Source organism: Monodon monoceros, unplaced genomic scaffold (genome assembly GCF_005190385.1).
Source record: "Monodon monoceros isolate NGI ecotype Baffin Bay Population unplaced genomic scaffold, NGI_Narwhal_1 Super_Scaffold_4, whole genome shotgun sequence".
Taxonomy (NCBI): domain Eukaryota; kingdom Metazoa; phylum Chordata; class Mammalia; order Artiodactyla; family Monodontidae; genus Monodon; species Monodon monoceros.
This window is the reverse complement of record NW_021703781.1, coordinates 50,068,950-50,085,118: the sequence shown is the minus strand read 5'-3', so window position 1 is coordinate 50,085,118 and position 16,169 is coordinate 50,068,950. Positions and strand designations below refer to the sequence as shown.

General features: G+C 40.1%; 2 protein-coding genes across 4 annotated transcripts in view; one reads left to right on the top strand and one right to left on the bottom strand.

The window, feature by feature from the left end:
* Positions 1-8,518, bottom strand: part of TBC1D12 (TBC1 domain family member 12) — a 124,963-nt gene extending 116,445 nt beyond the window's left edge. Inside the window, exons 1-2 of the mRNA XM_029245443.1 lie at positions 8,449-8,518; positions 4,676-4,840 (exon numbers count right to left, since the gene is read on the bottom strand). The gene's annotated coding sequence lies outside the window, so the exon portion shown is untranslated. The remainder of the gene's footprint in view (positions 1-4,675; positions 4,841-8,448) is intronic.
* Positions 8,519-8,642: 124 nt separating this feature from the next.
* NOC3L (NOC3 like DNA replication regulator) overlaps positions 8,643-16,169 on the top strand; it is a 45,215-nt gene continuing 37,688 nt past the window's right edge. For all 3 annotated transcript variants that reach the window (XR_003797029.1, XM_029245180.1, XM_029245182.1), the window contains exons 1-6: positions 8,643-8,735; positions 9,736-9,943; positions 11,393-11,525; positions 12,269-12,426; positions 13,009-13,062; positions 15,244-15,374. Coding sequence is in view for 2 of the 3 variants with exons in the window: in XM_029245180.1 (XP_029101013.1) it covers positions 8,727-8,735; positions 9,736-9,943; positions 11,393-11,525; positions 12,269-12,426; positions 13,009-13,062; positions 15,244-15,374 (693 nt within the window). In the remaining variant the exon portion in view is untranslated. The remainder of the gene's footprint in view (positions 8,736-9,735; positions 9,944-11,392; positions 11,526-12,268; positions 12,427-13,008; positions 13,063-15,243; positions 15,375-16,169) is intronic.

The window sequence follows — 16,169 nt, the reverse complement described above, 5'->3', positions numbered from 1 at the left end:
TAAATAGACATTTCTCCAAAGAAGACATACAGATGGCCAAGAAGCACATGAAAAGCTGCTCAACATCACTAATTATTAGAGAAATGCAAATCAAAACTACCATGAGGTATCACCTCACAACAGTTAGAAGGGGCATCATCAGAAAATCTACAAATAACAAATGCTGGAGAGGGTGTGGAGAAAAGGGAACCCTCTTGCACTGTTGGTGGGAATGTAAATTGATACAGCCACTATGGAGAACAGTATGGAGGTTCCTTAAAAAACTAAAAATAGAATTGCCATATGACCCAGCAATCCCACTACTGGGCATATACCCAGAGAAAACCATAATTCAAAAAGACACATGCACCCCAATGTTCATTGCAGCACTATTTACAATAGCCAGGTCATGGAAGCAACCTAAATGCCCATCGACAGATGAATGGATAAAGAAGATGTGGCATATGTATACAATGGAATATTACTCAGCCATAAAAAGGAACAAAATTGGGTCATTTGTAGAGACGTGGATGGGTCTAGAGACTGTCATACAGAGTGAAGTAAGTCAGGAAGAGAAAAACAAATATTGTATATTAATGCACATATGTGGAACCTAGAAAAATGGTACAGATGAACTGGTTTGCAGGTCAGAAATAGAGACACAGATGTAGAGAAGAAACGTATGGACACCAACGGAGGATAGTGGCAGGGGTTGGGTGGTGGTGTGATGAATTGGGAGATTGGGATTGACATATATACACTAACATGTATAAAATAGATAACTAATAAGAACCTGCTGTATAAAAAATAAATAAAATAAAATTTAAAAATTCAAAAAAAAAAAAGAACAGGCTGAACTAATATTATGCAGTGCCATCCTGAGATTTAAAATCTAGATGCATGGGTCTCACATTTCAAGCGTCTTTAGGGACCAGTAAGGCTGATGGATATCAGACAACAGGAAGTAGCGGGGCCTGTGGGGGAACCAAGACTGAATAATGAGTGTATGCCCCACCTAAAGGCATTAAAAAATCAGTGAAAACTATCACACAAACACACACAATTTTAACCAAACAAAACTATTCCTCTAGCAGAGTCTGGCCCATGAGCCTCTAGTTTGTGCCCCTGTGACTGCTCTAAATTCTAGAAAAGAGCTGACCATGTCAAAGAAATAAGTAACAGAAAACATCCAGAAGAGCCATAGTAATCAAAATCTACAACAAGCAAATGGGGTATATAAATTTATACCTAGAATTCATCTTAATTCATCAGTTAAATTTAATCCAAAAAAACAGTAAATATTTATTGATTATTTGTAGATACAAAGTAATGACCTAAGTGTCTGGGGTTAAAAGATGGAATATGTTACTACTTCTGTACTTTGGTATTTAGTTCTCAGTTCGGGTCCCACAGGTTTTATGAATGGGCAGTTACACAGGTTACAGGTTACAAAATAACCTTTATTGTCTGCTCAGTAGAAAAATCAGTCCCTCATGCTGTCCATGATTTAAATCTCACCTACATGTCCATTCAGCTTTAAACCTATCATAGTCATGTAATGTCCTGTATCCTAAAATTGTCTCTTGTCTATCTATATAAAAATTCTGATTTCTTTAGTCTTTGGTGATAATAACTTGTGTTTGAATTCCAGTGCCTACTCAGGTCCCAGTAAAGATGCTCAATAAATATTCACTGAACCCAAAACTAATGTTTTTGAAATATGTCCACACATATTTTGATATTTTCTCTTCAAAAAAGTGAACTCTGGGAATTCCCTGGCAGTCCAGTGGTTAGAAATCCACGCTTTCACTGCTGAGGGCATAGGTTCAATCCCTGGTCAGGGAACTAAGATCCCACAAGACACACGGTGCAGCCAAAGAAAAAAGAAAAAAGTGAACTCTAACTCCACTATCATTAGGAGTGGTCTGAATTAAGTGACTCACTTTTAATAAACTGAACAGTGGAAGTGATGACTTCCAAGACTAGATCTTAAAAAGGCAGAGTTTTCCTCTTGCTCTCTCTTGGACAACTTGCTCTGGGGGAAGCCAGTTGCTGTGTCATGAAGACATTCAAGCAGCCCTATGGTAGTGAGAAACTGAAGCTTGCTGCCAACGGCCAGTAAGGAACTAATGCTTCTTGCCAAGAGCCGTATGAGTGAGCCATCTTAGAAGTTAATCCTTGAGCCTCAGTAAAGTCTTCATACGACTGCAGCCTTGAACAACAGCTAGATTGCAACTTCCAGAACCAGAACCATCCTGATAAACCACTTCTAAACTCCAGACCCACAGACACTATGTGAAATAATGTTTATTATTGCTTTAAGTTGTTAACTTTTAGGGTAATTTGTTAAGCAGAAAGATAACTCATACGCCTACTGAAATTATCATCATGTTATGACATACACGCGTCTTATGTCTAAAACCTAGCTGTTTTGGAGCCTCTTTCACTTACCTCCTTCCCCTCCTCCACTTCCCATTTTTGCCACCTCCAGAAGTCACCCATTCCCCTTTTTCTGAATATTAAAAAGTCCTAAATAGAATATTAAAAAGTCATTTTGCTCCTAATGGGCCCAAGAGAGGGATTGCTCAGGGTCAGATCTTTATCTTCTTTCTAATGTGAAAGATGTTGGAGGAGATATTTTGGATCATCCAGACCTCTCATCAATCTACTCATAAATATCCACTTAGTTCAGTTATGTATCCATTTATTCACCCGAGAGGATTTTAATTATAATCAGCAGTGTCAGCTTGGAAAATGAAGGAAAGCAATCAGAAGCATAAACAGGTCTTCGGAGTGTATGTGGATACGCCCATAAGTGGAAGTATTTTCAGACTTGTGACCAGGGGAAGGACTTGACCTTTGGTGATAGATGGAGTAGAAAATATTACAATAGGCAGGGGTAGCATTGTTAGAGGTGTGAAAATGATATACAGGATACCTTAGATGTTAGTTTCATTCTATAGTCTCTTCCCTGCTCAGTATACTTCCCAGCAGCTTTAGCACAGAGGCTGAGACAATGTGTCCTTGTTTTACAGAATATTGTTTTACAGACAGCTCCTAGCAGAGTCTGGTACAGAGAGGAGAGTGAGCAACTATTGCTGCCAAAGGGAGTATCAGAAACTGGACATGACTTTGTGCATGGAAACTACTTCCCCTTCCCCACAGATTTTTGAAAGCAATGAATAAATAAAGAGTGGCTCTGAACAGCCAATGCAAGTAAAGAAAGAGGAAATGTCAGGTCTTAGAAGTTTATCAACAAAAGTCTTAAACAGAAAAGAATACATATCACAGCCCTAGGAAAATCCCTCTTTAATTGTTTCCTGATCTATATTATTGCAGATTAGAGAAAAAAAACTTAAGGTATTTGATCTCTTTTGCTGAAAACCACTCCCACTGGTGGGACTGGCATCTTATTACATTTCTCACCTGATATAACAATGAGTTGACTACACTATAGTATCTAATCCTCAGATTTATTAACTTAAAATGGAGCCAATATTTATCTCATAAGATTATTGAGGATAAAGTAAGATAATTATATTTAGGGAAATATAAAAAGTGCTTCATAAGTGATAATTGTCTTAGGTTGGGGGTCCCCGAATCTGACCCTGAGTCAAGGTGTTATGAGTTGAATTGTGTGCCCCATAAAAGATATTAAAATTCGCATCCCTGGTACCTATAAATGTGACCTTATTTGGAAATAGGGTCTTTGCACATGTAATTAAGTTGTGATATGGTCATCAGAGTGGGTTCTTGATCCAATATAACCAGTGTTCTTATATGAGGGGAAGACGGCCACGTGAAGACACAGAGACACAGGGAGAATGCTATGTAAAGATAGAGGCAGAGACTGGAGTGATGCATTTACAAACCAAAGAATGCCATGGATTGTCAGCCATCACCAGAAGCTAGGAGAGATGCATGGAATAGACTTTTCCTCAGAGCCCTGAACAGGAACCAATCGCACCAACACCTTTACTGTATTTCCAACTTCTGGCCTCCAGAACTGTGAGAGAATAAACTTCTGTTGTTTTAAGCCACACAATTTATGGTACTTTGTTACAGCAGCTCCAGGAAACTAATACACAAGGATTTGAGAGTATGTGGTTTATCTTGAAGGAGAGACCTGGAACCACTGATAGCAGAGTGGGGAAGTGAGACTGGGGAGAGAAGGCCAGTAACAGAGTGGGCTGATGGGTAAGTTACCTCTGCAGGTGGGGCTCAGCCCTTTTGTAGACTCCTGGAGACAGTGTGGAAGATGCCTCAGAGTTGTCCTGCTTCTCAGGAGTGAGGACATTGGTATACTTATTAATATAAATGTTGGTATATTAGTGTTCTATGGCCGTTGTAACAAATCACAAATTTGGTGGCTGAAAACAACAGAATCTTATTCTCTCACAGGTCTAGGGGTCAGAAGTCCGAAATCAGTATCCCTGGAATCATGCAGTCAGCAGGGTCACCCTCCCTCTAGAGGCTCTAGGGGAGAATCTGCTCCTTGCCTCTTCCCCCTTCTGATGGCTGCTGGCACTCCTTGACTTGTTGCTACATCACTACACTCTCTGCCTCTGTGGCAACGTCTCCTCCTCTTCTGTGTGAAATCTCTCTCTGCCTAGCCCGTAAGAATACATGTGATTGCATTTAGGGCCCACCTGGACACTCAAGAATCATCTCCCCATCCCAAGATCCTTAATCATACCTTTGGCTCTACAACATAAAATTCAACAGTTTCAGGGCCTGATATCTTCAGAGGACATTTTCCAGCCTGCCACAGGTGGTATATGTATATATCCTTCAGCTTCCATTTGTCATTGGTTGAAGGCTGCTCTCAGGGGTGAAAATTCCTTGGCACTTCTGTCCTGTCCTGCAGGGGTTGAGAAAAACTCAGGTGAAAAGTTGCAAGCCCTTGCAGAGGACTTCTTTCCGGCATGTATGGAGGAAGTGCTGAGAGGATGTCAATGGGATGACAACAACAACATCTGCTACGTTATTATTTTTTGTTATTATTTAGGTTTTTGGTTAATTTTAAATTGAATAATTAATCATTAGTTCTAATTATGGTTATTAGCTATTTTAGCCTAATTTTCTGATGGTGCACAATATAAATTATTTGCACTATCTGAACTTAGAAAATATTATCCCACCTACCTGAACTTTGTCATTTCTACAAGGGTCCACTTAAATATACATTGCTCTGTCCTTTCCTCCAAAGCAGCTTTCTTTTATCGTTTTTCTTTTTTTAGCACCTGTGCAATCTCTTATTAATCTCTATTTGGTCATGCATAATTATCTTTCTCAACTATATATATACATTTCTCAACTATATTTTAGCACTGACGAAGGTAGAGGAATGACATGTATATTTTCAAATTCTTGATGCTGGGATTTTGGAGACTTATAATCTGGTACCTTTAGTAATTTTTCATAAGGAAATACGAAGCATCTACTTTGAACATATTACATGCTTTTAATTTCTTCAAGGTCCCTTCTTATAACATATACATTATCTTGTGGGACAGGAAACTGTGAAGCCTTACTGTACTTTGCCCACTTAGTGACAGTTTTCAAACCAGTTTGTTTATAGAAAACAGAACTGTAATATGGTGAATGGCCGAGAAATCCCTGGCTTATTTCTAAAGATCTCTGGAATATCAGGATTCTGGCTGTGGGTAAATGAATGAAATAGGCAACGTTGGAAGAGGCACAAGTGAAAAATATAGTTTCATTTTGAACATGGTGATCTGAAGTTCCATGGTTATCTTCTGGAGATGTCCAGGAGGTAGGTGGTTACATGACTGAAGCTTGAGGGAGAGATATGGACCGGATAAAAGATTTAGGAATCTCTTTGCATTAGGTAGACGGATGAGATCACACCAGAAGAGCAAGTAGAACATAAAGAGAAGTAGAAAAGTGGGCCTGGTACTTCCCTGGTGGTGCAGTGGTAAAGAATCCTCCTGCCAATGCAGGGGACATGGGTTCGAGCCCTAGTCCGGGAAGATCCCACATGCCATGGAGCAACTAAGCCCGTGCACCACAACTACTGAGCCTGCACTCTAGAGACCATGAGCCACAACTACTGAGCCCGTGAGCCACAACTACTGAAGACCACACACCTAGAGCCCGTACTCCGCAATAAGAGAAGCCACCGCAATGAGAAGCCCGCGCACCGCGACGAAGAGTAGCCCCCACTCGCTGCGGCTAGAGAAAGCCCGCGCGCAGCAACGAAGTTCCAACGCAGCCAAAAATAAATAAAATTTTAAAAAAACTTAATAATTGTGTCTGAGATAAAAAAAAAAAAGTGGGCCAACAGTGGAACCCTGAGAGTCATCTACATTGAAGAGGCAGGAGGAATAAAGAATGGAAGTAGGAGGAGAACCTGGGGAAGAGGCTGTTAAGGGAGCCAAGGGAGTCAAAATTCTAATGTGAGAAAGGAAAAATGCAGCAGAGAGATCTAATAAAGTTAAAAAAAGAAAAAAAATGATGTAATTCTGTGCACACTTAAAAAAATTTCACAACAACTTGGAGGTTCTTGGTGATCTTAATGAGAGCAGTTTCAGTGGAATGTTATGGGCAGAGTCTCAAAAGGGCTCACAGGAAACTCTGGGTACGATACCTGTGAAGCTAGTTTGGGGTAGTCCAGTGACCCCTCTTAGCTCAAGTGTCCAGGAAAGCTATGGAAGATCCAAGAGGATCTAGAGCCCAAACTGAGCTTAGCAGTGATTTGAGTGAATGGGAAATGACACAAAGCTGGGGACGACATAACTGAGAAACCAGAAGATTACATTAGTAGGAATCATGTAAACTTCCATTTGTTAAGTTTGCGTTTAAATAACAGATTGCTCAAAATCAAGATGGGAGAGATTTAGCTTGGCAACAACTGTTTAAAAATGATCCAAAGATTTCTGGTTGATTATAAACTTAAAACGGGCCAAGAGTATGACTTAATTCTTAAAAAGGCTAGTACAGGCTTGGGCTGTGATAACAGAGAAGAGGAAGTGGAGATAAAACTAGTTTTTGTTTTTTTCTAAGTAAAGACAAACAGGGAAGGAGGAAAATAAAAAAGCAATTAAAAGGAGATGGAGCCATTAGGAAAAAAATTAAGGATGGAAGAGATTTCAGTATATTTATTGGCCAAGGGTAAAGATCCATTAGGGAGAGAAAGAATACAGGAGAAAAGGGATAATTAGCGATACATGGAGTCAGATGAAGCTGGGAGAAGTTGGTTTTGAATGGAAATGGGGATGCCTCACCCTTGGAGAGACTGGACGGAAGGCTGAAAGGATGGGAGTGACCACAGATAAGCTGTTATGTTTGGGAAGGAATTCAGCCACTTGGGAAGAGTACAGGATAATGTTCTCAATTTGCTTGATGAAGTAATATTCCAGTGGGATAGGTTCTGCTGTTTCTGAGAGTGTCTGTAAAGAAGACAGAGCAATGGGGAAATTGGGGAAGTTGGAAGGGAGGGTAAGAAGAGTTCTGGATAGAATGGGATTCTTGATCTTTGAAGGGGGATCCAGAAATTGGCAGGTTTCCTCTCAGTCTCTATAAGATCAACACCCACTAGGGAGGTCAGATTCTTTGGAGCCTCTGCTGGCTTTTCCCCTCTGGCTCAGGACTGCTAGGCCAGACTCTGTGAGGGATGTGCTCAGAATCACAGACTTAAAAAAAAAAAAAAATCTGAAGTGGAATTTTAAAATTTATTCATGAAAAAAAGTCTTTGAGAGACAATCATTTTGAAAAACATACTCTTATTCTTGCAATGTCTAAATCGTCCTGTTAAAACTCATGACTGGCGGAATTACTAAGCAGACAGTATAATTTACAGAAAAGTAATAGTTGTAAGATACTGAAATGCAGATGAATCTCACTGGTATAACTCTTAATCAGACAGTGGTTAAAATTAAGGCAAAACGTGTTTCAAAATAAAACATTAAGAATCATGGACTTTTCAATATCCTGGTTGTTATATCATAGCTTTGCAAGATGTTACCTTTGGGAGAAACTGGCTAAAGGATATATGGGATCTCTATTATATTTTATAACTGCATGGAAATTTACAGTTGTCTCAAAATAAAAACTTTAATAATAAAAAAAAAGAATCATAGACTTTTGAGTGCCGAAAGGTCATGAGAAATCATTAGCCATTCCACAAACGCGCCCAGAGAGCTTGTCGAGGGCCAGGCGAGGGGCGGGTACTACACGAAAGGAATAAGCTCTTCTCTGTCCTCACGACTTTACGGGAGGAAAGCTGACTACAAAACTCAGCATCTAAAAAAAGAAAGATGAGACGACCTACATCCTACAACAAGCTAAACATGAGGAGACGTACAAAATGAAGGAAGGGATTGAAAAAAATCAAGTCCTTTCGTTCTGAGGGGAGAAGCCCGATTTCCTTAAGAATTTCAAAGAAACAGAGCAAGAGTCAAAGATTCAAAGACCCTGCGAGGTGAACCCCACCCTAGGACCATTCACCTTTGGCGATTCCCGGTTCCGTGTGTGCTCATGCGCGTGCACGCCGCGGCGCCGCCGGCCCAGGGACGCGAGAACGTTACCGCGAAAGGGCGCGTGCCCGCTCCTGTCTACGGAAGTCCCGCCCCCATTTCCGGCGGCGGAGGGTGGGAAGGGGCTAAGAGCCCCTTCCGGCTAGAGCAGTGACGCTGGTTTCGCACGTGTGTTTCTCCTTCGGGATTCCCGGATTACCCCTACCCCTGGTGAATTTGTCGGGCCTGGGTTCCCCTGCAGATTTAAGGATGAAGGCGGTAAGTGTCCTTAGAAGCCCGGTCCCCGCGGCTTATGGCCCCTTTGGCTCACAGAGTCGCTCCCTGGTGCAGCCTTTCGGCGGTTCTCACCCTTGTATGGGGGGCGGTGGCCTAGATTGGTGGGGGGGGGGTCCCTCCTGGCTCTAAGCGCTGTCAGTTTCCCCGCCCTTAGACCTGGCTCCTTTTTCATCGCCCACTGTGCGCGCTTGGCTTCAAGGGACCGCAGTGAGACTAGCACGGAGTCTTGAGTTCATACATAGGATGTCAGATTTGAAGGGTTCTACAAGACCATCTTCTGAACCCGTTATTTCATAGATGAGAAGCAGGGTCCTGCCTTCAATGAGCTTATGAGTTGTGGGGCCTGAAATAAGTCCGTTTTTTTCTCCCTAAAGGGTAGGAGATAGAAAAGCGAGTAATTTCTGAGTGAGAGGTCACCAGCAAGAGAGTTGTAATCCACATACCCGAATTCAGTTTTGCTTTCCTTAGTTTAAGGGTCTTTGACAAATCACATAAACTCTTTAAGCCGTAGCTTCCCCAGTAATATGAGGATAACAGCTGTCGCTACTTGACTAGGCTGTTGGAGGTAATATGTTAGAGCACTTTGTAAACAGTAAAGCGATATGTAAACGTCAGTTATTGTGAAAGACAGCCAGCATTTTGCTCTTATTATGCCAAATTACAGGCGTTAAGCTAGCCTTGAATAACCGTTTACCACTAGCTTAGTGGTTCTTCACCTTTTTTGGAGTCTTAGACTCCTTTGAGCATCTGTGGATTCTGGTCACAGGAAGACCCTCCTGTTGAATAACTGATGATCTAGTGCCATTCTGTAGGATTAATGCCATAGTGTGGTTTTAGCTTTTATATCCAAGACCCATGGCTGTGAGACATTAAAATTGTGGAATTGGTCTAATGAAATTTTATAATCAATTCTCTTTAACCTGATTTTAAAAATAATTTAAATTTCTGGATATGCAGTGCTTCTTCTGTTGTTGTTTTCTAGAGAAGAAATAAAAAACAGGTCCCAAGCTTTCGGAAGTTGCTAAAAACTAGTAAAGTCAAACTTGAAAACAAGCTAAAAAACAAACAATTTAAACAACAAAGCACTCTCAAGAAGTACCGAAAAGAACAGAGGAAACTAAGACAAGCTGTAAAAGATGCTGTGTCTAAGAAACCTATTCCGTTGGAGGACCCAAAGAAAAAACGACCAGGTAATTGTGAAAACATGCATGTGTTCCAGTTTCCATTGATTTGTTTTAAAATGTTCTTCATGGAATAACTTTGCTTTCTAGTAATCACTCTTCTTGTTCTCAGGTCTTCCTAAGAGTAGGTAAGGATCGTAGTCCTATATATGCTTTATCACAATTAGTATGAGAAAACATTTCAGTACAGTATTCACAGTGAGAAAGAGCTAGACTCGCCTTTCAGTTTGTCTAGAAAGCAGATCTGAAGATACAATACATACTTGGGAAAACAGACTCAGAGTAGCAAATGTAAATAATTGTTGGGCATGCCAGTGCTGCCACTTTTCCGTTCACTGGCAGTTAGCTAAGGTAAGAACATTGCTTTTCTCTGGTGCATTCTTCACAGTGTTGCTAAGTTTCACTTAGTTTTCTAAACTTCTGGCTTTCTTTTCACTTGGAAACTTGGAGTGAAATTGAGCTGTAATTGTCAGGGTTATTCTTTTGTAAACCTGTTCAAAAATTCCCAAGTACTCAAAAAACAGGTAAGGAATATGACCATTTTGAGTCAGACCAGTTTTTCTACAGGGTTACTCGTACTTTCAGGGAATTCATATTTGGCTGTATCTGACTCTTCATTCTTCCCATGCCCATCTCATTCTCTTATCCTGACCTATTTAGTTTGATCCCTTGGCAACACGTTATTGTGATGTATAAAAGGTCATGGGACTGGAAGTCAGGAAACTTGAACTTTTCTCTTAATTTTGTTGCTTACTAGCAGTGTGGCCTTAGTCCGTCACTTAATCTCCAGGTACTTCATCTATTTAAAAAAAAAAAATGCATTGGTTGAGTTAGATGTTTTTAAAGATCTATCTAAATTTCAGAAGAATTTAAAAAGCATGATGTGTTAGTAATTACATTTTAAAAATAGAAGCAAAAGATTTCTTCATTCTTATATGTTGAGCATCTAAATGAAGTCTCTCAGGCAGTTGGGTATAAGAGTGTAATGTTCAAGTGAAAGATCTGGGTTAGAGAGAATAGTTTTTGGAATTATCAACATGTAGATGGTAATCAAAGCCTTAGGCTTGGGTAAAATCACCATGGAGACTGTGTAGCGTGAAAATAAGAGAACCTAGAACAAAATTTTAAGGAACCCCAGCATTTAAGAACTGGGTGATCTCAAATGCTCTGAAGGACATTGCAGAATGTGTGGACACATTTATTTTTTGGTTGTTACAGTGACCTAAGAATGCTCCTGGCATTTAGATTTCAGGGGGTCAGAGATGCTGGCATTTTGCCTAGCCCAGGACACCCAAGTACAACAAAGAATTGTCCTGCCCAGCGTGTCAGTAGTGCTCCCGTTTAGAAACACTGGGCTAAGGTGTTAGTAAAGCACATGCTTTTCCTATCATAGACACAAAAATGCAGCGTTCTACATTTCTAATACTTGTTTCTGATTTCTTGTTGTTGTTGGAACAGGTAAAAGGATTGAGAGGGAAGAGGAAGAAGAGGAGGAAGCCCTTCCTTTAGATATGATGGATGAAGATGACTTACAGTTAATGAAGGATTTAGGGCAAAGAGCATCTTTTCTAACGAGAGATCTTTCTTCTAGGTAATACTTCATTTAGATGGTAGTCATTCGCATCCTTTCACTGCTAAAAACTTGGTTCTGAATTTTACTTAGGTGGTTAGTGCAAGATGCTGCTCATCTCTGAACACAGTGTTTACAAAGAGTAAACCCTATTCAGTCTATTTCCTAAATAAGGTTAGTTCATAAATAAAACAAGCTGATTTTATTTAGTGTATATCTTTATTTCTTTTGAGTCTGAATAGTGAAGTGGAGTGAATGGGTGAAGTATGCTGTTCTTTGTTTGAGGCAGAGCGGTCCCGAGTTCTTTATGGCCATGTTACACATGCCTCAGTCCTTGTTACCCTATTAGGTACATATTATTCCCTTTTACAGAGAGGAAACTAATGCTCTCCCATTGTCACAAGTAGTGGATCTGAAATTTAAACTTAGATACTTCTAAGTCAAAAGTCCATGCTATGTTGTGACAGCTTTGGGGAAAGTAAAATAGCATATCACCCTTGGCTCTGGAATATTCTTCAAAGAAAAATCTGCTGTAACTTTCACCTTTATTTTGCCTCTAAAACTAAGTGTAGCCATAGTTTGAGTCTTTGTGGTTGGCCATACAATTCATTTATTCATTTACTATACAAATGCCTGGTCTAGATGCTAATATCTATATGCCTATTAAAGGTTTGGTTAGTGGTTTATTTTTCTATGCTTTTAAAATGATAGGTCTCTAGGTTCTTTTTTAAATATATTAAAACGAAATTTTTTTTTTCCTGCAGTGAGCCTGTTCATGCCAGGAAGCGGAAGCATGAGCGTGTTATAGATAAATATGAAAAAATACCAAGAACTCTGCAAACTGCACCAGAGAAGGAACTGATTCACTTACTTCCTATTAAAGATAAAAGTGGTATAATCCCACGGACCAGAGAGAAACCAGGTGATCAGCCCATGTATTAGTTAAAATTGTAGCTCCTTACTAATAATCACGTTCAAAATTTTTTCATTCAAAATTTATTTTCTTTTAACTTTTACCCATATTTACAGAAGGGGATAGCTACAGTTAGTCATAGAACAAACTTGATGATTTTGGCCAGAAATACAGATGGTTATCTCAGGTGCCCTTTGTACTATGAGTACAGCTGAAGCCACAAAGTTAAGGTGATTCTTTTCAGAGTATTTCATTATGTTGTTTCTAAAATTAGAGCATATTAGTCATCCTTTTTTAGCCTTTTTTTCTTACATGTATTTTTTGTGAAATACACACAAAAGTCTAGAAATCAAAGATGTGAAGGTATGTGGTTTATCACCAAAAGCATACCCATAAAACTACCATCTGGGCAAGAAGGAAGTACTGCCAGCACCCAGAAACTTCCCTATACTCCCCTAAATCACTAATTGCTCCCTCCTGACAAAAGTAACTATTTTCTTGAGTTTTATGGTAATCACTTCCCTGGTTTTCCTTGTGGTTTTACCACTTATGTATATTATCACATTTTTAATATGCATATTTTCCATATAGTTATTGACAGTAACCAAGATGAAGAGGATCAAGAGGAGATGGAACCTGAAGAAGGTAATGGGATGCATCTTTCTAGTTACTAAATTGTTAATTGAGAATTACATTTTTTTACTTAATATGAATTAATTTTACGTAAAATCTGGAATGTGCATTTTGGAGTACTGGTCATTTCGAGCTCATTTCGAACATTTTCCCACATTTTGAAAGTCTTACCTTGTGTAACTTGAGTCTTTTAAAAAAAAAATTATAATTTAGTTTTGGCTGCGTTGGGTCTTTGTTGCTGCACATGGGTTTTCTCTAGTTGCGGCCAGCGGGGGCTACTCTGTTGTGGCGCGTGGGCTTCTCATTGCAGTGGCTTCTCGTTGTGGAACATGGGCTCTAGGCGCACAGGCTTCAGTAGTTGTGGCATGTGGGCTCAGTAGTTGTGGCTCATGGGCTCTAGAGTGCAGACTCAGTAGCTGTGGTGCACGGCCTTAGTTGCTCCGCAGCATGTGGGATCTTCCTGGACCAGGGCTCGAACACGTGTCCCCTGCATTGGCAGGTGGATTCTCAACCACTGCACCACCAGGGAAGCCCTGTAATTTGATTCTTTGTTGCTTTTATTATGGAAAATTTTATTCAGTTATGTTTGTGATGTCTAGGTATGCATGAAGAATCTTATAAATTGTTGCTGTTTTGAATTCTTTTTAATTGTAAAGAAGGACCTGCCTACAAATAACTGTTCACTTTTTAGCTTAAATTGTAAAAACGATTCTGTGGTACAAAATTGTTTTGGTTCTTTCTTAGAGCAATTATACTTTATGTATGTCTGCTTTACATAACTGTATGTGGGTTCTAATAGCTAGAACAGTTCTAATCAAAGTTAAACTGAAAGAACGTATTTTATTTATTTTTTAAAATTAATTTATTTATTTAATTTATTTATTTTTGGCTGCGTTGGGTCTTCATTGCTGCATGTGGGCTTTCTCTAGTTGTGGCGAGCGGGGGCTACTCTTCATTGCGGTGCACGGGCTTCTCACTGCGGTGGTTTCTCTTGTTGCGGAGCACGGGCTCTAGGCATGCGGGCTTCAGTAGTTGTGGCTCTCAGGCTCTAGAGCACAGGCTCAGTAGTTGTGGCACACGGGCTTAGTTGCTTCGCAGCATGTGGGATCTTCCTGGACCAGGCCTCGAACCCATGTCCCCTGCATTGGCAGGCGGATTCTTAACCACTGCGCCACCAGGGAAGCCCTGAACGTATTTTATTGTTTGAAACTATATTGGTTTGGAATTTGTGATAGAACAAGCCGGTTAAATTTTACTTTCTCTTAGCAAACCATATTAGTGTAAATGAGATTACAGGTCAACTGTTAACTGTTTTTAGGCATCCTTCATCAGCTCATTACAGATTATGCTTGTGTGTTTATTAAATCTAATTCCCTGTGAATTTCTTAAGGTGGATGTATTTTGTGTAGCTCAAAGGACTGTACAGAGTTGAAAACAAAGGAGCATGTACTTTTAAAAAAACTAAATGAGATTGCTCTTTTCCTTAATTAGTATGAATTATTGTGGGTTTATTAGCACAGTAGTTAAAAATGTGAACTCTTTAAGTCAGACTGCCTGGGTTTGAATCCCATTTCTGCCAGGGATATGAGCTTAGGCAAGTTACTTTCTCTTTGCCTCAGTGTATCTACAGAATTGGGCTAATGATAGTACTTGCCTCATGTGGTTGTTGAGAGGGTGATATGTAGTAATCTTGGCCCATGGCAAGTGCTTGATAAAAGTTAGCTATCATGATTATTTGTTTTTTATAAATTTATTTATTTTATTTATTATTTTTGGCTGTGTTGGGTCTTCGTTGCTGCGCACGGGCTTTCTCTAGTTACAGGGAGCGGGACCTACTCTTCGTTGCGGTGCACGGGCTTCTCATTGCGGTGGCTTGTCTTGTTGCGGAGCACAGGCTGTAGGCACGCGGGCTCAGTAGTTGCATCACGTGGGCTCAGTAGTTGTGGCTCGTGGGCTCTAGAGCATAGGCTCAGTAGTTGTGGTGCATGGACTTAGTTGCTCTGCAGCACGTGGGATCTTCCCAGATCAGGGCTCGAACCCGTGTCCCCTGCATTGGCAGGCGGGTTCTTAACCGCAGCACCACCAGGGAAGTCCCGATTATTTGTTACTACAAGAAAGTTATTTTATTAATTAAGGTTCTTGGATACTTGTAAATAAAGACATGTTTAAGAGGGGGAACCTAATCTGTTTCAGAGATCATTGAAGAACCCATTAAAGAGCTGACATTAGAAGAACATTTAATTGAGAGGAAGAAGAAACTACAGGAGAAGAAAATGCGTATCGCAGCCTTGGCATCTGCCATATTATCGGATCCAGAAAGTAATGTAAGTATAATTAATTTCCTTAGGCTCTTCATATTATATGTTGTAACAGTCTAATCTTTTAATATTCTCTTGTTAGCTATATGCACACACAGAAAGGAAGAGCATTAACAAAATGTAGTAACTGAGTTAGAATAAGAGTACACGGGACCTTAGCCTAATCCAAATCTGTAGTCTTAGAAAAGTTACTTACACATTCTGAGTCTTACTTTCTTCATCTCTAAATGAAGATATTGGACTTAATGTTGTAACTCTAAAAGTGGTTAAGTGTAAAAATTAACAGTACTAGGGAGGAGGAACCAACTTGCAAGTTGCTTGGCTGATCTATAGAGTTATTAAGGAAGGTGGTACACAAAAGCCAGTGAGATTAGTTCAGGAATAATTGTAAGTGGAAAAATTTTTTTCTTTAAATTTATTTACTTATTTATTTATTTTTGGCTGCATTGGGTCTTCGTTGCTGTGCGTGGGCTTTCTCTAGCTGCAGCGAGTGGGGACTACTCTTCATTGCGGTGTGCAGGCTTCTCATTACAGTGGGTTCTCTTGTTGCGGAGCACGGGCTCTAGGCGCGCGGGCTTCAGTAGTTGTGGTACGTGGGCTCAGTAGCTCCGTGGCACATGGGATCTTCCCAGACCAGGGCTTGAACCCGTGTCCCCTGCATTGGCAAGCAGATTCTTAACCACTGCGCCACCAGGGAAGTCCGGAAAAAGTCTATCTGTTTTAAATAAAGTAGACTGAAGAGTTATAATGAATTATCAGTGAGCCATGGGCATGGGGGTAAAGGTGGTGATAGTTAAAACA